Source organism: Typopeltis vanoorti, chromosome 3 (genome assembly GCF_054136105.1).
Source record: "Typopeltis vanoorti isolate ZY-2024b chromosome 3, IOZ_Tvanoo_1.0, whole genome shotgun sequence".
NCBI lineage: Eukaryota > Metazoa > Arthropoda > Arachnida > Uropygi > Thelyphonidae > Typopeltis > Typopeltis vanoorti.
Window position 1 is genome coordinate 105993241 of NC_143551.1, and position 24944 is coordinate 106018184.

Below are 24944 nucleotides of genomic sequence, written 5' to 3' on the forward strand. Positions count from 1 at the left end.
GAGACACTGGAAACTGAGAGTTAGGGTAAGTATATACATATATATATATTTTTTTTTTTTTTCATAGTCAAATTCCTCGAACTTGTGGGTAGCACCTCATACTGTTTTATGACCTTTCATGGGTGAGAATTAAAAAAAAAAATGGGAATGCATATTATCAGTACTTCTTTTAGGGAAAAAACTATCAGAAATGTGGAAAGGCAGCTGGAGTAGATGATATTCAACCAGAAATTCTCAAATATGTAGGTAGGAAAGTTTTATTGTTGCTGTTTCATAATTCAGCAAGCCTGGTCAGATGATGAAATTCCAGATTGTTGGAGTGGAGCTGTCATAATACTAATTTGTAAAAAGGGAAATAAAACTGCATAATTATCAACAGTGTTTCAGGTGAGATTTATGCAATCATAATTAGGAGGTTCAGAGAGTTCAGACAAATGGGGATTGTAAGAATTGGATTTTAACTTGAAAGCAAATAGTTGAGAAATCAAGATAATATAATAAGATCAGTATTTAACTTCTGTATATCTGAAAAAACTATGTGACAAGATGTCAAGAGAAAAGCTGTTTCATTTCAAAATTTAACAGCTTTTCTTATTTGGCATGACAATCGGAACTTAAATGAAGTAAGTCTAACAGATAAGTTGAGGTGTTGAAGGTTATTCATAACTTATTTTTAATTGTATTAACAACACCAGTCAAACTGTTTTATAAAAAAGATGTTTTATTAAGTTGCTTATATTTCACTGAATTTCAAGTCAGCATCTTCAGAGCACAACACAGCATGTATATGTGACAGTGAGTAAGTGAAACAATATAACTGTAATGGACAAAAGATCTAAAGTCCTAATTTGGCGCATTCTAATGTTGTAAAAATATAAATAAAAAAAATTACAGCTATACGGGAGCTCTTTGAAGTAGCTGTGCAACTGTATCCAGTTAAGCATATTATAGATTTCAGTGTTGCAAAGATGGATGTTTAAATACATTTGTCCACTACTTGACCAGCTACATTTGATAGGAGAGTCAGTTCTGGACGTCCATTTGCCTGCCCCCACAAGCCAGTGATTTTCCTTTGAGTTTAATTTTGCATCAGAGGTTTTTGCATAATATGTATCATGTAGACTGCTTTCATTTTTTCTCCTTGTTGCATATGATGACTGACATTATCAGCATATGCTGGTAAGCTGATCTTCAGATGTAAGTTTAGTATGTGGGTTCATTTGGAGAGCATATGTTATGCAATTTTTTCAAGAATGGTTTGAAAAAATTGCATTGACCATTTCTACTTTCTAATTATGCTGGTATTTATTGTGTCCCATCTTTCAGTAACTTTCTAGGTCTAATGACCTGTTAAAAATGACTTATGTAAACCTAAAATTTGTTAGAAACAGGATGGTTAATTCTTTCTCTATGTTGTATTTATGTAACGTAAATGATATTCAGAAACTAACTGCCCACAGCCCTGGTTATAACTAAGGTTATAACCAGGGCTGTGGAGCTGAAAGAAAGTTTTGCAGCTCCAACTTTGAATCCTTTAATTTATCAAATGTTTGGCTCCAGCTCTATATCTGGCTCTTTTAATATATCAAAATCCTAATTTAATTTTGAACTGTTGAAGTAAGTAATGATCATACTCAACTGAAAAATGAAAGCACTGTTAGAACGATGTGTACAACAAAATTACAGAATAACCAATAATAAACTTAAATGAAAGTACATATATTTCATACTGAAAATAACAGTACATCAGTGTTTAGAAACAACAAGCAAATCAACAAATAGGAATAAAAGGTACATAAAACAATCAGTTTACCAAATAAAAATGGTTGCCACGTGCTAGAAATTAACATTGGTATTAATAAATAATAAAATTATTTTTGATATTTACATAAAATGAGCATTTCCCAAACTTTTTTTGGGAAAGAGAGAGAGAATTGTTCTGAGTCAGGTTAGGCCAATGTAAAAGGACTTCATAAATTTTCTTTGAAAGGGTGCTCATATTTAAAACTGCTTGCATGAAGAAGACAAACTTCATCCACAGGATGCTGTGTTTGATGTGAGTACTATGCTGTGCCAGACCAGACTTTTGAGATTTCACATATTCAATATAGTATTGATGTTCATTAATTCTTTTTTCCACAGATGGCCTGTCTGCCAAGAGCATCAAATTACGTTTGCAAAGTATCTGATAAATACCAGCTAAAGATAGAGAACACAGCTTGTCTTTTGTAGATTGTAATAGATGAGAAATTTTGTTGATAGAAAAATATGTGGGATTGATTAAAGTGATTTAAAGATTAATTTGACCTTTATTTTAATGAACAAAAGGAACAAAAATGAATGAATTATGAATTGAAAACAACTTATTGCATTATAAAAAAAAAACATTGAATTATATTTGACATATTAAAACATTCTAATTAACTTTAATTCCCATAAAAACTGAATTTTTCAAAATTTTAATTATGTATATAACAGATTCTTCTTAAGAACAAGATTACCTCAAGTAAATCCTCTTTCATTAGTGCTCTCGAATCTGATTTAGTGATGTTTAGAGCTGAAAATAAATGCTCTCCACTGGCTTGAGTAATCAAGGACAATGCAATCACCAGACATTTCTGAAAAAATAAAATGTGTATTATTTGCAAACCACTCACTGGTTTATACATTGTAAAAAACATAGTAGACAAAAAGAACAGGGAAATGAAACTACTACACCATGAAACAAAACATGCATATGTGTGGCTCTCTTGATTATGAGAGCCACTAACTGACCAAATTAGTTTGAGCAATGGAGACAGTTTTTCTGTTTTTTTTACTGGCACTGACTCCAGGTCCAGCTCCATAGAACCCTCTGGTTCCATTAGTCCAGGCTTTGGCTCCAACTCTGGTTTCACAGTCCTGCTTATAGCAGATGACAATAAGGTTATCATCAGATTTATCAGTTTGCTAAAGCAAGACTTGTATTAAATACTTCATTTGTTTTGTATTTATGAAAAAAAAAAAGATTAAGTTGTATTCTCAGGAAGAATATATAATTATATAAAAATTTCAGGGTTTCAGAAATATATTTAAGCATTACACTGATATTAGCACTGAAGTTCACTAGCTCATGAACTGTCATGGGTGAACATCCAATATTAGTTCACATAAAACCATCTTGTCTGAAGATCCATTTCACTCTTCCGTTTTAGTTATAAACATCAGTTTTTTTCCTCTCTCCTTTTTATTAACAAAACAAAAACTCCTTAAAATTGCTAACTTCCCCTTCCTCATACATTTTAAGTAATAATATTATTATTATTTTATATTGATTCCATACACAAGAGATCGAGCTGTGTGTGGGGCACAGGTGAAGACTAATATAGTTTATTAATGTTTTTATTTATTTTATATTATTTTTTGTGAGTTGCAGGTTGTAGTTCTTTGGGAATACTTTATGAGAAAGGCTGTTCCTGAGGACAGAGATAGAAGGAATAAAAGAGGAAGAATAGAAGCATCGGTGTGTTTTTGGTAGCACAGTAAAGGGATGCTAGGCATCTGCTGCTCTTGTATTAACAGGTGCAACAGAAAGTGGAGGAATGATTGTTGCCAATTTACTGGAGCTGTGACCATGGAAGTACCTGAAGAATAGACACAGTGCTGAAACACTGCATCTGTGGGATAGAGGTTGAAGTGAATCTGTAAGAGAAAGAGAGATCATCTATGAGTTGAATTGCACATCTTTGGATGGCATCAAGAATTTTAAGGGAAGTTTTAGGTGCACCAACTTTAACTGTGTGTGCACTATTCTAAGCATGGCAGATTTGGGATTTATATGTAGTTAAGAGTTGGTTGGGTATAAAATAGGCTCTTGAAAAAGAGAATGCCAAGTTTCTTGGATGCTGAGGAGGCTATTGATATGTTTATGCCAGAAAAGATGAGTTAAACGTTAGTCCAAGCAAAGAGATCTGATCTTGTCTAATGATTTGTGTGTTAATGAGGATAAGGGTAGGTGAGCTGGGAATCTCTTTTGCACGAGAAAAGGCAAGACTGTGTTTTGGTGGCATTGGACATGACAAGGTTGTCCTCACTCCATTGAAGTATAGTATGTAAATCAATATTTAAGGCAATATTGTGAGAGTACTGTGTAGTTTGTCAAATGAGTAGAATGAGTGGAGAGTGTATTCATCTGCAGAGCTGGATAGGATTAGTGGTTATCATTAGTAGCTCATTTATGTGCAGGGAAAAAAGAGTTAGTGATGGGACAGAGCTTTGAGGCACTCTAGCATTGGTGGCAAAGCTCGAAGAGAGGGAGCCATCTACTATAACTCACAGAGAATGACCATGGAGAAAGCTGGCCTCAGTTATTAGGTTATCGAAGCAATCTTATGTTATAATATACTGTCACAGTATATTTAAATTATATTTGTTTAACACGTTCACTGCCATGCTCCTCAGGCATAGTTTGTTCCCACATGTCAAGCACTTTCGTGTCTTCAAGGTCACTACGAGTAATCTGTGAAACAAAATTCTGGCTTATCAGACAGAATTTTGTTTCACAGGCCAACTATGAGTAATCTTGTATAACCCCCATCTTCAAGGTCACTACAAGTAATCTCGTAGTTGGCTTATCAGACAGAATTTTGTTTCATAGGCCAACTATGAGTAATCTCGTATCCCTTCCACCTATATATTACATGCGCTGACGATGGTGTTTATTGCGTCTAGTCTAGTTTTAGTTTTCAGTCTCTAAGAACCTTTAATTTTGCCATGGCCAGTAAAAGAAAACTTTCTGATATAGAAGTAGAAGCTTATGCTAATATGAGCGATGATGAATTTCATGAAATATTTGGTTCCGATTCCAAAGATGATCCTACAGACGACTCTAGCAGTGACTCAGATGATGAAGAAACTTTTGAAGATGAAGTTAGCATCTAGCCAAATACATCAACATCTACTTATTGGGAAAATTCAGAACAAGAGCCCCCACAATTTGACTTTGTTGAAACTGCATGTTTTAAAATTGACACTGGAAATTTCAGTATCAGAAGGTTAGTTGAACTTTTCTTTTCCGAAGATTTTCTCACAACTTTAGTAGAACAAACCAATTTATATGCTTTACAAAATATTGAGCAAAGCTGAGCGCAGAGCTGAGCTTTTTTATTTTTATTATTTTTTTATCTTTCTTGTAGTCTAATGTTTACACATAACACAATTTATAATTATTTTAAGGGTTCATAATTAAGTTTTATGAAAGGAATAAAACATTTACAATGCATCCCGATGCATTAGTCAGACATTACAACAGATTTTTCTTTTCTTGTCATCCATGACAAGTTTTATTAACACATCATTAACCTTGTTGGATAGTTGACTTAAAAATATATATGACATAAAGAAATTCTTATGATGTAATGAAATATTCTAAATTTGTAGCACACTTTATTTTTACCTTTTTATAATTTTTAGCCGACCTCCATATCTGAATCTCTTTTGCATGCATTTTATGATTTTGAATAAGGTTCATCATGTATACTGGATTGTTTGGGCATCTCTTAAAAACCCATTGTGACATTTGTTATATGTGAGATTACATTTTAAAATAAAATTAAACTATTACTGAAATAAGAGCCAACAGGCTTCACTTTGGCAAAGTAAAGTATTCAAAATTAAGTGGATATTGAATACCACATTATTTCTTAGCTGAATAAGAAACTCAAAGATAGAAAACCTAATCTAAGAGTTTCATGCTGAATATAGAAAACTATACTATAATTAATCGATTTATTTCGCTTTTGTGACCACATTTTTATTAAAAGACTTTTTTTTAAAACTAAACAAGTACTAAAAAACAAACCCGACAAGTTTCGTTAGTCGTCAGACTAACATCTTCAAAAAAGTTCGTTAAAAAACTGAAAAACTGGGTGATAAACACTGACCAAAGTTGATTTAAAATCAAACCTTGATTTTTGTTGCATTGCATAGGAATTTTGATCATATTTGCTGCCTCTTTAAATTTTCTTGTGAAACAGTTTTTATCAATGTAGGACATGTTTGTTCTTTTTTTTTTTCATAATTTCTTATAGTTTGTGCTTTAAACTGTTAGTTAACTTTACCCCTGAAGATGTTAGTCTGACAACAAACAAAACTTGTCGGGTTTGTTTTTTAGTACTTGTTTAGTTTTAAAAAACAGTCCTTTTTAATAAAAATGTGGTCACAAAGCCAAAATAATTCGATTGAACTTCTTAACCACAGAAACCTCCGCATGATTATACTATAATTATTTTTCTATATTTGGCATGAAACTCTTAGATTAGGTTTCTCCTATCTTTGAGTTTCTTATTCGGCTAAGAAATAATGTGGTATTCAATATCCACTTAATTTTGAATAAAATTAAACATTTAAAAAACTTTTTTTTTTTTTTTTTTGGTTGGTTGATTGATTTGATTATTGCAATAGTCCAAATGATATCCTCATATCAGTCCTCTGAATCCAACTTCCTATCTCAAGTGCAGTCCTTATGCATGATTCCTAATTATGATTCCTGATTTCCACCTCCCACACATCAAGTTTCTAACACCTTAGTCCTTAATTCCTGTTTACTCCAAGCAAATGTCAGCACAAATCTGTGTCACTTATTGCTAAGTAATAGTTGATTAGTAGGTACATTATATGCACCAATGCTTTTGCCTGACTTCACTATGCTCTCAGGCTTGTTCTGTTTGCAATATGAAAAACTTTTGTTATCCAGAAGAAAAAAGTAACTTTGTCATATCCCATCTGGTTAATTTGTCTTCAGTGGGAAAAAACTCCTTTTATTCGAAAGAGAAATAGAAATGTGCCACATAGCAGGAAAAAAAAAAAAAAAAGCCCTTCCTTACCAAAAAAACACACATTGTATTAATAAAATTGTGCTATTTTGCCCTCTGTGTAATTGCATTAGCAGTTACTCCAGCCAGAGTGGATATATGTTGATCTAATTGTGTAATTTGTTTTCATTTTGCTACCCAGCAATCTTTTTGACATCAACCTCAGCATTCCGACTTTTATAAAGCTTTTTTAAAAATCTTAATAGAAGTTGAAAAATGAAAAAAAAAAAATTAACAGCCTATATTTCTACCCACTGCAGGGTGAGGGCTACTTCCATGGTGACACAGTCCATATTGGGAGAGTCTCACAAACATCCATGCCTATGCAGGATTCGAACCCACAGCCTCTTGGCTGGAGAGCGGATACATGAACCACTCAGCCAGCCTGGTTGGCCGAGTGATTATATTATACTTGGTATATCCACTTAAATTATATGAATTCATTTAAATATACTAATTTCAGACTCTTTGTTCTTCAGACTACTTTGCTTATCTTTTGAATTTGCCAGACTGGTTGGCCAAGTGAATAGCTTACCACCTTTAGGTGATAAATGAATTTCATCTGGCGTGAGATCTCCCCATCCCTCAGACACACACCTTACTTATTGGAGACCAAACATGGAATTTTTCTTCTCTACAGCAGGGTTTTCAGATTGTTTAACTCCTAGCTCACCCGTGGTTATAGTACTAATGTAGTGTAACCGTGGATGGTAAAATATGGACTTAAAAATGTAATGGTATTCCGAATATTTTTTTTTTTTTTTATGTGGATCCCCTGCTCAAAAGGTTGTTGACCACATTAAAAAAATAATGCAGTATATATTGAACATCTTTTTTTTTAAGTCCATATTTTATTACCTTAATCTGAAGAAGTAGTTCAGAGAGTTTTCAAACAAAGTAGATTTAATGGTTTATTTTATATAGCTTCTGTACATATTCCAATGTTTTTTATTTTTTATTCTTTTTGAAGCATGAAAAATAATCATAGAAAGTTACAGGTGATTTTTAACAAATTCATTGTAAATGATTAATGGAAATAATATACTGTTTTGAGCCAGAAGTAGTGACCATTAGAAAACTTGGGTTTTTCATTTAAAAAAAATAATAAAATAAAAATAATAAAATAAATAAATAAAAAAAAAAAAGGGGTGCTTAAGGGTCAAAGCTGTATAACTGACAGGAGACCTCCACATAGCCTTTAAAGGAATGCGGAGAACTGACCAGGGCTTCTGACCTAATGTCCAATCCTCACCTTCTCGTGGTGCACCCTGTTGGGTATCTACTTTGATACTGAACGAACGAGGATGGGCTGGCAATTTGGGATTTAGCCGACCAAATTGTATTCTTATTGGTTAAACCAAAATAAAAAATGATGGTACAACATGACAAAATTTCATGCCGGCTGGGGCGTCGCCCGGATAAACAAGGCCCCCGTTGTTTTCGCCAGGGAACCAGGGCGAACAGCGAAAAGTCAGCTACTGGAACAAATCTGAAAACAAACCCCAACTCAATCACCAGAGTTAAAGATCGGTACTATCAACGTAAGAAGCCTGAATGGCAAAGAAATGGAGCTAGCTGAGGAATTAGATAAGTACCAGATCGACATAATAGGGGTGACTGAAACAAAAAAGACAAAAACTGGTGAGATCTTTCTGAGCAATAAATACAAAATGTTATATTCAGGCAATGACAATCAAGGAAAAGAAGGAGTAGCCATAGTATTCAACACAAAATACGAGGCTAATCTTCTTGAATGGCAGTCAGTCTCAAGTAGAGTAATGTGGGCAAATATGAGAATGGGGAACTGGACAATGAGACTTATTTGTGCCTATGGTCCCACAGAAGGTTCTACTAAGGTAGAAGTGGAGGAATTTTTTGAGGCTTTAGAAAAAGCAACTGACACAATAAAAAATGAAAAATTGGTCCTTGTTGGGGATCTAAATAGCAAAGTAGGAAATGATTGTGAGACATACAAAAATATTTTGGGAAAATTTGGAGAAAAGAGCAAAGCTAATAATAATGGCAAATATCTGTTGGATTTCTGCTCAGGACATGGACTGGTTATTACTAACACCATGTTCCAACATAAAAATGTGCACAAATTCACATGGAGAGAAGAGGCTAGGAATAAGAAAAGTCTCATTGACTATGTTATTGTTGATAGTGATGTTTTCTCCTTGGTGCAAGACACCAGAGTGTACAGAGGATTTGAAATTGGAAGTGATCACTATTTAGTCTTGAGCAGGATAAAATTGAATTTCATATTGAAAAGAATAACATGTAAGAAAGTTTTAAAGTGAATAAAAGTTGAGCAGCTCTCAGATGTGAACTGTAGACTAAAATACAGAAATATTATTGAAAAGAAAATGAAAGAGTTTGAGAACAGGAATCAAACCTTGGAGATTCAGTGGCAAACTCTGAAGGAAACATTGATTGATTCTGCCATAGAGGCATGTGGTGAGGTTGTGTGCAAGGATAAAAAAATCAGAACTCCCTGGTGGACACAGGAAGTTAAAGAGGCAGTGAAGGAAAAGAAGAAAGCATATCAAAAGTTCCTGGCAAATAAGTCAGCTTTTACTCTTACAGAATACAGAGACAAATGTAAGAAAGCTAAACAGTGTGTAAAACTAGCTAAACAAAAGTCATGGGAGGACTTTGGCAAGAATATAGAAAATAAATATCAAGAAGGTGGCAAAATATTCTGGAGGTTGTTGAAGAAGCTTAGGAATGGAGGAAAGAGTGCTGTAAAAGGAATTAGAGATGATAATGGTGAAATGAAAACAGGAGAAAAAGATATCCTTGAAGTATGGAGTAATTACTTTGAAAAACTGCTAAATGAAACAAGCAGTGACGACAGCACAGTGATAAAAAACACTGACCAGGCATGCAGTCAGGAATACATCCATACTTGAAGTAGAAAAAGCCATCAAAGGCTTGAAATGTGGAAAAGCATCAGGAGTAGATGATATTCGACCAGAAATGCTGAAGTATGGTGGTATAAGAGTCTTACAGTGGCTGCACTGCATAGTTCAGAAAGCCTGGACAGAGGGACGAATTCCCGATGATTGGAGTAGAGCTCTCATAGTACCCATATATAAAAAGGGAAATAAAACTGAATGTGAGAATTACAGAGGTATTTCCCTACTGAGTGTTCCTGGCAAGATATATGCAAGTATACTTGAGAAACGGTTGAGAAGAATTGTGGAAGAAAAGCTTGGTGAAGAACAAGCTGGATTCAGGCCAAATAGAGGCTGTCAGGATCAGATCTTCACTTTACGACAAATAGTCGAGAAAGCATGGGAATATAACAAAGATCTGTATTTAAGTTTTGTCGATTTGGAAAAGGCATATGACAAGGTTCCAAGAGAGAAGCTATTCAATACGCTGCAGTTATATGGTGTCAATGGGGCATTATATCAAGCAATACTTAGTCTTTATTTGAGTTGTGAGTCAGCAGTTAGAATTGAAGGAAGTACAGGAAGATGGTTTAATGTTAAATCTGGTGTGAGACAAGGATGTACATTATCCCCTCTGTTATTCATTATCTATATGGATCACATTATGAAGGAATGTGGTATTAAACCTGATATCAAAATTGGAGATGTTAATGTCAGCTCTTTGCTTTATGCAGACGATGTTATACTTCTAAATAAATCCGCTACAAGTCTGCAAGATTCTCTGACTAAATTGAATAGCTGTTGTAATAGATATGGTATGAAGGTCAGCAATAAAAAGACAAAGACAATGAAAATAGGCAGAATCATTGAAAATGTCAACTGTGTTGTGAATGGAGAACCTGTGGAACAAGTAAAACATTTCAGCTACTTAGGCACAATTTTTACTGAAGATGGTAAACTAAATATAGAAATAGACAACAGAATCAGCAAAGCTGGTATCGTGGGAAGTCAATTGAATAAATTCATATGGAATAAGAAAGAAATTAGTCGGAACACTAAATTAGCTGTATACAAGACTGTGTTCAAACCAATTTTAACTTATGGATCTGAGAGCTGGGTCAGAAGTAAAACACTTGACCAAAGACTAGAGACCACAGATATGAGAGTCCTGAGAAAGATTAGAGGTGTGAACAGATGGCATCAATGGCAATATCATATTAAAAATGAGGATATTAGGAAAGAACTTGACATTGTCAGCATCCAGGAATGCATTAGCAGAGCTAATCTCAGATGGTATGGTCACTTAAATAGAATTGGAGAGGAAAGATTAGCAAAACAAGTGTTCTCTGCCAGGTTGGCAGGAAAACGACCCAGAGGAAGACCAAGATATAGGTGGATTGATACGGTACAAAGTGCCTTAGACGATAGAAATATAAGATCTGATAATGTTGGGGTTTTGACAAGTAACAGACTGATTTGGAGGAAAATTGTAGATAGGAAGTTAGTAATGATGTAATTTTTTCATGTAGTACTGTCATATCCTGTACACCCCTTGAGGGTACATGGCAGGAATTTGATGATGATGATAAAATAAAAAAGTCTGTTGTTCAAAATGACTTCTCTTGAGAAGTGAGCTCTCTTAAACCTAAAGAAGAACAAAGATATAATCATCATAAAGACAGACAAAGGCAACTCAACAGTTATATTGAACACCAAAGACCATAACAAAGATCACTGAGTTAGTTTCAGACATGTCAACCTATCACATATTAGATGTCGATCCAACTTTACAAAATCAAAAAGAGACTAATATCCTATTACAGAACATGATGGCGGACTTACAACGAAGTCTGAAATCTCTACACCCACCCCACTGATGCCAAGCTTATATGGTGCACCAAAAGTGTACAAAATTGGAGTTCCGCTCTGCCCGATCGTCAATGGAAGAAATTCTCCTACGTATCTACTAGCTAAATATCTAGCCCGGCTTTTGAAAGATAACATAAAAAAATCAGATTCCTTCATAAAGAATTCTAAGCATTTCACTGAAAAATTAAAAGGCATCTCCATCTTAAAAACAGACATCCTTGCAAGCTTAGACATGGTTTCGTTATTCACCAACGTACCTGTTGAAGTTATCAAGATCATGGACCATCTCTATCCACATGACACAGCCCAGCTTTTTTGCCATTGCCTCAAATCGAATTATTTCAAAGTGAATAACACAATTCATGAACAACTTGATGCTAAGGGACTGCCCATGGATAAGGGAGGTGATAAACAGATCAGCACAGGGAGGTGATAAGGGACTGCCCATGGCTTAGCCATGGGCAGTCCCTTATCACCTCCCTGTGCTGATCTGTTCATGGAAAAAACTAGAAGCTAAATTCAAAGCCGTTGCTTTGGTGGAGATACGTAGATGATGTTTTCATAATTTGGAAGGGCAAAGAAACTACCTTATTTGATTTCCTTACAAAAATAAATTCCTTCCATCAAAAAATAAAGTTCACATTAGAGCTTGAAAAGAATAACCAATTGCCTTTTCTAGATACACTAATAAAGAAACAAGAGAATGGACAAATCCAGCTCACAATCTATCGAAAACCAACAGACACTGGAAGTTACCTGCACTTCAAATCGTCTCACCATATGGTGCAAAAACTCAGCATAATACATATGTTTAAAAATAGAGCGACCAATATTATTTCAGAAGAAAAAGATCTCCTTGATGAACTCACGCTCATATCTCAAACACTAGTAAACAACGGTTACCCAAAAAATATAATCAAAAAGATTCTTCATAGAAACCCTCCACAGCAACAACCTCCTGTTGCGCATAATACATTGTCCGTCGTCATCCCTTATGCATGCTCAATTTCAACAAAAATAGTCAAACTCCTGAAGTCTTTCAACGTCAGAGTTGCTCTCAAACCTATCAAAACTATACGCCACATTTTAAGATCTCCTAAGGACATTAATGCTTTCTTCAAATATACAGGTGTATACAACATCCCATTTCCTGTGGATTAAATTACATAGGCCAAACATCAAGAAGCCTGGAAATTCAAAAAAAAGAATAGCTCCATGCCTTATATAGAAGAAGATTTTCGATGTTGAAACTTCAAAGAAGCCGCAGTTGTACTCCGTTCGGGAGAAAATCTAAACAGAAATCAAGGAATGATTCTGAAAGACATCTGGAAAAGCCTAATAAATTCACTCAGCTTACCAGAATTTCATTTTGCTAAAAAACTATATAATGCGCTCAATAAACAATGACTGAGACACTGTGCTCCATGCTTATGATGTTATGCGTCAGTTTTAATTTCTTTGACTGTATTCTCCATTCATCTTTTTTACTAGCAAACGTTAGTGTGTACCATTATACTTGTCCTGAAGAAGCCAGACAGAATAGCTAGTGAAACTTGTTGACAGTTTGTGTATATCATTTATTAATATGTGGTCAATGAATAAAACCAAGAAAAAGCTCAAGTTTTAATGTTCATCATCATCAAATTCCTGCCATGTACCCTCAAGGGGTGTACAGGATATGACAGTACTACATGAAAAAATTACATCATTACTAACTTCCTATCTACAATTTTCCTCCAAATCAGTCTGTTACTTGTCAAGACTCCAACATTATCAGATCTTATATTTCTATCGTCTAAGGCACTTTGTACCGTATCAATCCACCTATATCTTGGTCTTCCTCTGGGTCGTTTTCCTGCCAACCTGGCAGAGAACACTTGTTTTGCTAATCTTTCCTCTCCCATTCTATTTAAGTGACCATACCACCTGAGATTAGCTCTGCTAATGCATTCCTGGATGCCGACAATGTCAAGTTCTTTCCTAATATCCTCATTTTTAATATGATATTGCCATTGATGCCATCTGTTCACGCCTCTAATCTTTCTCAGGACTCTCATATCTGCGGTCTCTAGTCTTTGGTCAAGTGTTTTACTTCTGACCCAGCTCTCAGATCCATAAGTTAAAATTGGTTTGAACACTGTCTTGTATACAGCTAATTTAGTGTTCCGACTAATTTCTTTCTTATTCCATATGAATTTATTCAACTGACTTCCCAGGATACCAGCTTTGCTGATTCTGTTGTCTATTTCCATATTTAATTTACCATCTTCAGTAAAAATTGTGCCTAAGTAGCTGAAACGTTTTACTTGTTCCACAGGTTCTCCATTCACAACACAGTTGACATTTTCAATGATCCTGCCTATTTTCATTGTCTTTGTCTTTTTATTGCTGACCTTCATACCATATCTATTACAACAGCTATTCAATTTAATCAGAGAATCTTGCAGACTTGTAGCGGATTTATTTAGAAGTATAACATCATCCGCATAAAGCAAAGAGCTGACATTAACATCTCCAATTTTGATATCAGGTTTAATACCACATTCCTTCATAATGTGATCCATATAGATAATGAATAACAGAGGGGATAATGTACATCCTTGTCTCACACCAGATTTAACATTAAACCATCTTCCTGTACTTCCTTCAATTCTAACTGCTGACTCACAACTCAAATAAAGACTAAGTATTGCTTGATATAATGCCCCATTGACACCATATAACTGCAGCGTATTGAATAGCTTCTCTCTTGGCACCTTGTCATATGCCTTTTCCAAATCGACAAAACTTAAATACAGATCTTTGTTATATTCCCATGCTTTCTCTACTATTTGTCGTAAAGTGAAGATCTGATCCTGACAGCCTCTATTTGGCCTGAATCCAGCTTGTTCTTCACCAAACTTTTCTTCCACAATTCTTCTCAACCGTTTCTCAAGTATACTTGCATAGATCTTGCCAGGAACACTCAGTAGGGAAATACCTCTGTAATTCTCACATTCAGTTTTATTTCCCTTTTTATATATGGGTACTATGAGAGCTCTACTCCAATCATCGGGAATTCGTCCCTCTGTCCAGGCTCTCTGAACTATGCAGTGCAGCCACTGTAAGACTCTTATACCACCATACTTCAGCATTTCTGGTCGAATATCATCTACTCCTGGTGCCTTTCCACATTTCAAGCCTTTGATGGCTTTTTCGACTTCAAGTATGGATATGTATTCCTGACTGCATGCCTGGTCAGTGTTTTTTATCACTGTGCTGTCGTCACTGCTTGTTTCATTTAGCAGTTTTTCAAAGTAATTACTCCATACTTCAAGGATATCTTTTTCTCCTGTTTTCATTTCACCTTTATCATCTCTAATTCCTTTTACAGCACTCTTTCCTCCATTCCTAAGCTTCTTCAACAACCTCCAGAATATTTTGCCACCTTCTTGATATTTATTTTCTATATTCTTGCCAAAGTCCTCCCATGACTTTTGTTTAGCTAGTTTTACACACTGTTTAGCTTTCTTACATTTGTCTCTGTATTCTGTAAGAGTAAAAGCTGACTTATTTGCCAGGAACTTTTGATATGCTTTCTTCTTTTCCTTCACTGCCTCTTTAACTTCCTGTGTCCACCAGGGAGTTCTGATTTTTTTATCCTTGCACACAACCTCACCACATGCCTCTCTGGCAGAATCAATCAATGCTTCCTTCAGAGTTTGCCACGGAATCTCCAAGGTTTGATTCCTGTTCTCAAACTCTTTCATTTTCTTTTCAATAATATTTCTGTATTTTAGTCTACAGTTCACATCTGAGAGCTGCTCAACTTTTATTCGCTTTAAAACTTTCTTACATGTTATTCTTTTCAATATGAAATTCAATTTTATCCTGCTCAAGACTAAATAGTGATCACTTCCAATTTCAAATCCTCTGTACACTCTGGTGTCTTGCACCAAGGAGAAAACATCACTATCAACAATAACATAGTCAATGAGACTTTTCTTATTCCTAGCCTCTTCTCTCCATGTGAATTTGTGCACATTTTTATGTTGGAACATGGTGTTAGTAATAACCAGTCCATGTCCTGAGCAGAAATCCAACAGATATTTGCCATTATTATTAGCTTTGCTCTTTTCTCCAAATTTTCCCAAAATATTTTTGTATGTCTCACAATCATTTCCTACTCTGCTATTTAGATTCCCAACAAGGACCAACTTTTCCTTTTTCATTGTGTCAGTTGCTTTTTCTCAAGCCTCAAAAAATTCCTCCACTTCTACCTTAGTAGAACCTTCTGTGGGACCATAGGCACAAATAAGTCTCATTGTCCAGTTCCCCATTCTCATATTTGCCCACATTACTCTACTTGAGACTGACTGCCATTCAAGAAGATTAGCCTCGTATTTTGTGTTGAATACTATGGCTACTCCTTCTTTTCCTTGATTGTCATTGCCTGAATATAACATTTTGTATTTATTGCTCAGAAAGATCTCACCAGTTTTGGTCTTTTTTGTTTCAGTCACCCCGATTATGTCGATCTGGTACTTATCTAGTTCCTCAGCTAGCTCCATTTCTTTGCCATTCAGGCTTCTTACGTTGATAGTACCGATCTTTAACTCTGGTGATGTTGAGTTGGGGTTTGTTTTCAGATTTGTTCCAGTAACTGACTTTTCGCTGTTCGCCCTGGTTCCCTGGCGAAAACAACGGGGGCCTTGTTTAACCGGGCGACGCCCCAGCCGGCATGAACTTTTGTCATGTTGTACCATCATTTTTTATTTTGGTTTAACCAATAAGAATACAATTTGGTCGGCTAAATCCCAAATTGCCAGCCCATCCTCGTTCGTTCAGTATCAAAGTAGATACCCAACAGGGTGCACCACGAGAAGGTGAGGATTGGACATTAGGTCAGAAGCCCTGGTCGGTTCTCCGCATTCCTTTAAAGGCTATGTGGAGGTCTCCTCTCAGTTATACAGCTTTGACCCTTAAGCACCCCCAAGTTTTATTGTTTAAGTAACCAAATACAAAACAAAAATGAACAGACAATACACTGGTCTGTTCATTGCAGCCATTAAAAAAAAAAAAAAAAAAAAATATATATATATATATATATACAGGGTGTTCGGGATAAATTTGACATATTTATAATTAATTATATTTTTCCGTAAGTTACATGTATTAACACACACTTCTCTTCATTTAAAAGTTTGGACCCTTCTTCATTCATATACAAGATGTCAGAAAGGATGGATAGCTGGAACCCACCTGAATCATGGAAGAGAATAACTTGTATCATGATGATTCGTGCCCGCCATCAAAATAAGGATATTACGACTGCTGCCCAATGCTCCCTGAATACAGTAAAAACAATCAGGCATGAACTAGAGACTTGCAATGGTGACTACGAGGATTTAGCAAGAAGAAAGATCCCTAGCAGACGATCTGATTGCGTTCGTACAGCAGAATTCCTCGCAAATCTGCAGGAACAGGTGTTAAAGAACCCTGGCATTGGAATTCGGGCTTTGTTCGTGGAGTTGCTAACTGTAGTCAAGCCCTGGATAACAAGGGTAGCCAATGGTAGGCCGTATGTATGGCAGCAGGATTCGGCCCCTTGCCACACCTCTGGGAAAAGTCAAAAATGGTTGTCTGAAAATTTCTACGATTTCACCAGTCCAAATGTTTGGCCTCCAAACTCCCCAGACCTTAACCCCATGGATTATTTTGTATGGGGGCGCAGTTGAAAAAGACACCAATCGCACTTCCAGTAATACAAAAGCCCAGTTAATGGATAAAATTAAAAGTTTTTGCGGCCCTTCCCAGGGAGACTGTAGCATCAGCTTGTTCGAGGTTCCGAAGCAGAATTGAAGCTGTGATCGATGCTAATGGTGGTTATTTTGAGTAAATCTTGTTGATAGTATTGTAATTAACTCTGCCTGTAATGTTTTTTTGTCAATTCATTAAATTTAATAGATACAAAGAAGATTTTCTTTTTCCTTACGAAACTGTCAAATTTATCCCGAACACCCTGTATATATATATATATATAAAACATGATTATAACAAGGTCCACCGAATCCACATCACAGAGTTACTTTAAGTAGGATTTATGATTCCATTATAATATGCCTTTTTAAATGCATCATTCCAAGAAAGCTTATGAAAATGTCTTAGTGCGACAGTTTCATGTCCGAGGTGGATCTGCATTAAACTGAATTTTGCAGTTAGACCAGTTACTAATGAGATGTTCAGTTTTAGTCAGCTCATGAAATGTTAATTATTTAAATTTAAAAAAATAGTAATAATAAGTCTTGAGGGAATGAGAAGTCAGCACTTCATGTATATTAATTTTTTTTATTGTTTACAGACAGTTGGGTCTGGATCTTGTTCCTAGAGTAGAAAGTGAAGTAGTGGAGGCAGATACTCTGAGCCCTATGGATCTCTACCAAGTGGTAGGTTTAAGAAATTAGTTTGTGGTGTATATTTTGTGAATTTCAGCATTAAATACAGTTTCAAGATTTTAGTTTATATGATTGCTATAAAAATGTTCCATTTGCCTACTTGCTGTTCATTATGTATATCAAAGTGCATTAATCGAATACCTTCTTATCATAGAATAATAAAGACTTTGCTTGTTAACTGTAAGATCAGGTTCAAATTCCATTTGTGATTGGATGAGATATTATATTTTTACTTGAAAAAATTGATCTTGAAGGACATCCCTTAACTTGCAAACATAACATAGTTTAATGGAGAAAATCAGTGAGAAAGATAAAATATTCATATGTGTACATTGAGAAACTAAAGTTTTTAAATGTTGATATAGCATTATACAGTTCCACATATACTACATTTTGTTTCATTAAGCATTAACAAACTAAAGCTTTTAAATGTGATAGCATTATACAGTTCTACATATACCACATTTTGTTTCATTAATACTCATATTTAGACTTGCCACTGATGGCATGACATGTTTTGAACATTGTGATTTCTTTGAAAGCCAGTTAAAAATTTAGAATACTGTTATTATATCAAAAGTCAATATATCTTATATGTTCACTATCAATTGGAAATTAAAATTATTATTTAGGATAATGGACACTAAAAAGACTTCATCTTACTGCTTTGATGATTAATAAAGTGATTAAGAAGGACACATACGCACACACTTTTGATAATGTCAGCTCTTCTCCTCATTCTCGTATATAGAAGTGGTATAAAAACTAGACTGTGTGGTGCAAATACCATTAAAAGTTAATAAATCATTTAACCATAGAAAATTGTTTGGAAATTAATAATAAACCCAAGATTAGTGTATGAGAAAATTAAAACATTAAAAAGATACTTTGTGTGGAAAATAACAAACTCTCTAATAACTAAAAAACTTGTAAAATAAGAACAGATCTGGTTGACAACTATGGATTTTGTTACTTATGAAAGGACAGTAAAACTTTACTGGGTCAAGCTGTTTCATATGTAACCATACTAAGAAGTGTGGAAGAATATAAGAAAATAATAGAAGCATTCCCTGTAAATGGCATTGGTGGGCATGAAGTACTTTGATTGGTTGTAAGCTTTGGGTTCATTTCAATATGATGAAGCTGCCTAAACCTCTAAAATAATTAGGGGCAGTAAATATTGTTAAATTGTGAATGAAGATATTTTATGTTTTAATACTTCATTCACATTTAACATAATCGACCATGTCATAAGCAACACTTGTAAATATTATTTGTTGTTAGTCTCTTGCTTGTAATATATTATTCATATAAATGCTTTGAGTTTTGTTTGTTATTAATTAATTATTTTATTAATTAATTAATTATTAATTAATTATAGAAAAGACTCTATATAAATATGTCATTCATTTTAATTAGTTTACTCTGTAAAATTTATTATAAGAAACTGTGTATATGTAATTAATAAATTAAAGACTTAATTCTGTATGTTAATCAAGTAAATATTAGTTTAATATCCAACGTTTCACTGACTAATATCTGTCAGCATTTTCAAAGGAATACACTGGTAAACAATAGAAAGTAACAAAAACTAGGAAACTAACTGATGATTCTAAAAATTATATAAAGTTATCACTGTGCGTGATACAATGATATAATGTGCGTGTCACAAGTGCAACTTTTATTTGTTGAGATATTTAATGTAATTTTCATGAAAGTTCGTTTCTTTTTGGTTAAATGATTTGATTAGAGTTTTCTATATATCTGGTAAGATTAGGCCTTGATTCTTATTTAAGTTACCTGTTGAATGGGCGGCGACTGTAGTGTTTCATTATTATTAAAGCTTCTTTAAATGTTCTGGAATGGTAGTTGTCTTCTATATAGGGCATATGACTCATATCCCATTCAATATTATGGTTGGTAGAGGCAAAGTGTGAAGAAAGGCCTGATATATCCTGTCTGTTATTCCTTATATAGCCTATGTGTTCTTTCTTTCTTTCTTGTATCAAAACTTCTAGATGCCTGTTCAATGTAATTAATACCGCAAGAACAAGGTATGCTATAAACTCCAGAGTATTTGTAGAAAGGATGGCTATCTTTCGGTGATCTTATAAACTTTTGAATGGTCTCAATAGGTTTGAAGGTTACTCTGATATTATATGGTTTTAGAAGAAGAGCTAATTTTCTGGATATGGCACTAACAAATGGAATTGTTATAGAGCTGATGTATTGGGTTTCATCTCGTTGTCTTTGCGGTATATCACTAAAGAGAATCTTGTTGATGATTCTTGTAGGGTAGCCATTTAGGGATAGATCTTTGGATATTTTCATTAATTCTTCTTGTAGATCGCCAGGGTCTGTGGTACACCATATACATCTTTTTTTGAGCATATGGATAATGCTGAGTTTCTGGGATATGTGGTGTGACGAGTCAAATTGGAGGTAGCGTCCAGTGTTAGTAGGTTTTCTATATACTGACAGGTTGATGCTATTGTCAGTTTGTTTCTTAATAAGGACATCTAGGAATGGAAGTTTATTATCTTTTTCTAGTCCCAATGTGAACTTGATGATGGTGGTGTTGTGGAAGCAATTAATTTTGTGTAGATAATCTATTAATTCTTCTTTTTTTGTGATTCCAAATGATGAAGATGTCGTCAACATACCTAAACCATGTGGTTTGTTTTGGGGTAATTTGGGATAAAATTTGAGTTTCTAGATTTTTCTAACAATAGGTCAGCACAAGAAGGAGAGAGAGGGCTACCCACGGCTAATCTAGTGAGTTGTTTGTTTCTTTGTTTATGGCTAGCCTGGATGTCACATCGATCTTCACAAATATCCCAGTTTCAGAAGTCATCAACATCTTAGAAAACTTGTTCCCACCCAATATCACCAAGTTGTTCAAGCATTGCTTAACTTCAAACTATTTTACATGGCAAAATGCCTACTACAAACAACTCACTGGATTAGCCTTTGGTAGCCCTCTCTCTCCTTCTTGTGCCGACCTATTCTTAGAAAATCTAGAAACTCAAATTTTATCCCAAATTACCCCAGATGTTGACACCATCTTCATCATTTCATATTTGTAAATTTAGAGACACAAAAACACATGTGTTGAACAGATTATTTTATTAATTACTAATAAAATAAAACTTGACGTTTCGACCCCTGTATCGAGGTCATCATCGGAAGAATACAAGTGTATAAGGAACCAAGCTACATGCTCGTGCCCTGTATACCGGTAAACTAAATCTACGTAGTTAATTAATCCTTTTTCCTAGCCTAACCTCTAGTGATAAAAAAAAAAAATAAATAAATAAAAAAACAAATAATAATAATAAATAAATAAATACAACTACAATAAACTGCTAAAGTCCTCATGTATTAATATTCTTCTGGATAGTTCTGATTGTTATAATGTGATTTCTTTCAGTTGCTGTTGAATGTTACAAACACTTCACCAGGTTGTCTTCTTGTAGTGGGATTTTTCTATGTCTAGTTTAGGTTGTTATACAGGTTGTAGATGGGTCCTCCACATTCTTGAAATGGTTAGGCCATCATTTTTGTTGAGATATGGGTTGTGTTTGAGCATTTCACATGACTCTTTAAATTTTCTCTCAAACCAGGATTTGGTCCGGTGTAGGGACTTGGTATTTTTCCAATCAATTCTGTGGTATGTTTGGAGTGCATGGTCAGAAAGGCCGGTTTTTCCAAAATGGAGGTATTTAATGTGTCGTTTGTGTTCGTCTTGTCTGATTGGGATAGTTCGCCCTGTTTCCCCTATGTATGGTATGTTACATGTGCATTGTGTTTTGAATACCCCCCCCCCTGGGTGGGCTAGGTGTGGAAGAGGATCTTTAGAAGAACTGAGTAGGTGTCTTAACTTATTTGGGGGTTTAAAGGTGGTTTTAATGTTGTATTTGCATAGTGTTCTGTCTATTTTTTCAGAAATGCCTCTAACATAAGGAATGGCAGTAGCATTCCTGAAATCTTTTTTGTTCTTACTGGTATCTTTATGGAGGATCTTGTGAATAGTCTTTTTACTGTATCCATTTTTTATAAATGTTTGGTTGATGATCTTGTATTCCTGGTTTAGAGCCTTTTCATTAGAACAAATTGTTTGAGCTCTGTGTTTAAGGGTGCTTATGACACCTAGTTTTTGTGTTGGGTGGTGGTAAGAATTTTTGTGTATGTATTGGCCTCTGTGTGTAGGTTTGCGGTAAACTGAGGAGAGACAACCAGAGGGAAGACGTCTGACAAGTGTGTCTAGGAAAGGAAGAGAGTTGTTTTTTCCCCTTTCATTGGTGAATTGGATACGTTTGTGTTTGTTTAGGTGGCTAAGGAATGTATTTAGAGCTTTGCAGCCGTGGGGCCAAATGGCAAAAATATCGTCAACGTATCTGAGCCAAATTTTGGACTTTAGATATGCTGTCTCTAGAACACGTTGCTCAAAGTTTTCCATATAAAAGTTAGCTATTGGGGAGGTGGGAAGTGGTGAGCCCATGGCCGTAACCTTCTTTTTGAAGGTAAAAATTGTTTTGCCACACGAAATCTCCAGAGCAGAGTGCGTGGGCAAAGAGGGCTGTGATGTCGTGTGGAAATATGTTCTGTAGGAGCAAGATAGTGTCATTGATTGGGACATTGGTGAAAAGGGAAGTTATGTCAAAGCTGACTAATAAATCTTGGTCATTGAGTGTAATGTTTTTAATTTTATTAATGAAATGTTGTGTATTTTTTATGTAGGAAGGGGACTTCTTGAGAATTGGTAGTATATTTATATGCGTTTATAAATTGTGTTAACACAATGGATTTTTATTATTATTATTATTATTATTTTATGGAGTGAGGATGATATATAAGAGAAAATGTTGATTGGCTTATAGTATATTTTTGTAGTAATAGTAATGCCAATCCCTAATCTAGTTAATGTTAAATTTAGAAAATTATATATATATATTTTTTTCTTTCATATTTTATAGTAAAGCATAATCCATCACTAATATTATTGCAGAAAGTTAGTAAAGCCAATACACAGGACATTGTTCTACCAAGAAAAATATTCCTTATTTGACTCCAGATGTGCCAAAAATAACTCAACAAGTTGGCCACTTATGTTTTTGTCCATTGAGAGTCCAAATGTTTGCATATAAAAATCATTTCAAATTTTTTTTTTTTTTAAAAAGGCTGAAATAATCAATTTAATCAAGACTGGAATATCAGCAGTTGTTAATTTTGCACATAAATTAATAGTAATGTGTGGAGATGATGAGAGGTGTTTTTTTTTGGGGGGGGGGAACATCAAGTTAGTGTAAAGCAAGGTCACATCAAAGGAGAGTAAGCCATCAGGGGATAAAGTAAGATTTTTTATCTGTTTGAACACATTAGTGTTTTTAATCATGAATCTTGAAATATTTACCACAATGAGTTCTCGGATTCCTTGGAGGTCATGTATTTATATGCTAAAGGTTTTAGTAACCTGCCACAAATTTAGACAAACACGATGTGGTAGTAACTTTTATAAGAAATTATGGGAATGTATGGGATGGCCTTCTTTGTGGATTTTAATTTGGCTAAAAATTAGAGCAAATGTTTTGTTTGAAGGTATAAGTCTTTTTCATAGCATGTTTATGAATTTTTTTCCCTTTATTTTTTAGTTCATGAGGAAAGTTTAATTTGCTTCATAAGATTAGATATTAGATCATTATCCATTTTCTGATATGTATTTTGGTATTTTTTTTATCATTGGCTATTTTTGTTTTTATAATCGAATTTCTTGATAAGTACCACATCACCTTTATCTTTTTTCATAATTATATCAGGGTTGTTTCTTAAGAATTGAATGGCACTTAATAGGTGTAGAGGGAGATTAGGCTTAAGGATTATTTTATTATTTTTAATGTTATTAATCTTTCTGTCATATGTACTTGTCATTGACACTTCTTCTACTGAAGAATAAAAATTCTTCTTCTTCTACAAAAATAAAAACACTCATGAAACACATCTGTTTCTCCATTCACGTTTTCCACTTATCATTGACACTTCTTCAGTGACAAGAGGCCACATGAATTCTACCAAAACAAATATTCTTTATAAAGAAATTATTACAGAAGCACAAGTAAAATTAGAAAAAACAAAACAAAAATAATTTAGTTTTTATTTTTCTAATCGTTCCTAACTAAATAATGGATCTGCTTTCAGAGTTTGGATTGATGAAAAGAAAATCACCACCACATTATCTGTTTGTATGTAGATGAGATACACATATGGTGACATAAACAGGATACGCACTGTTCATTGGACATTGGTCGATTGTACCACCAATTTAATTCTGCCTGAATGCTGATATTGGAAATCTAGTTCCAAACTAATAGCATCGGTTTTAGTGATTGCCTTTAAAAATCAAAAACAAAAATTGTATTATAATTAAATTATTAAATTATAATTAAAAGTATATTATATATTTGAAAAATATGTAAATAGTTTAATGATTTTTTAAACTAATTTTTTTTATTTTGTTTCAGCACCTTCAGAGTTCAGAAAATGTTTCAGGACTTGGGGTAAGCTTCTGGAAGAAATTGTTTAGTTATATTAATTGACACACCCTTATGCATTACAGATACATATTGTAAGTCACTTGATAGCATACTGACCTTATTCTTTTCCAGCATATACAAAGCAATAGCCAAAAAATAGTCTTATGATATATTTTGCAAACTAATAGAAATAAAATCATTGGTTTTTCACTGATACTCATGGAGAAATATCAGGATTGTTCTAGTTTCTTGCCATATATTTTATAGCATATATGGTGCAAAAAAATTGCATGTAGCTATTATTTGCTACATGAAGCTCAGCCATATTCTTCATGTTGTTTGATATTTCACCAAATTTCACCA

The 24944-nt window shown here is 34.3% G+C and overlaps 1 protein-coding gene across 2 annotated transcripts in view; it reads left to right on the plus strand.

Annotated features, from left to right (window-relative positions):
- Positions 1-24944, plus strand: part of spg (dedicator of cytokinesis spg) — an 869351-nt gene that overhangs the window by 133655 nt on the left and 710752 nt on the right. For both annotated transcript variants that reach the window (XM_090390789.1, XM_090390790.1), the window contains 2 exons: positions 17958-18042; positions 24570-24605. In XM_090390789.1, the coding sequence (XP_090246915.1) occupies positions 17958-18042; positions 24570-24605 (121 nt within the window). The remainder of the gene's footprint in view (positions 1-17957; positions 18043-24569; positions 24606-24944) is intronic.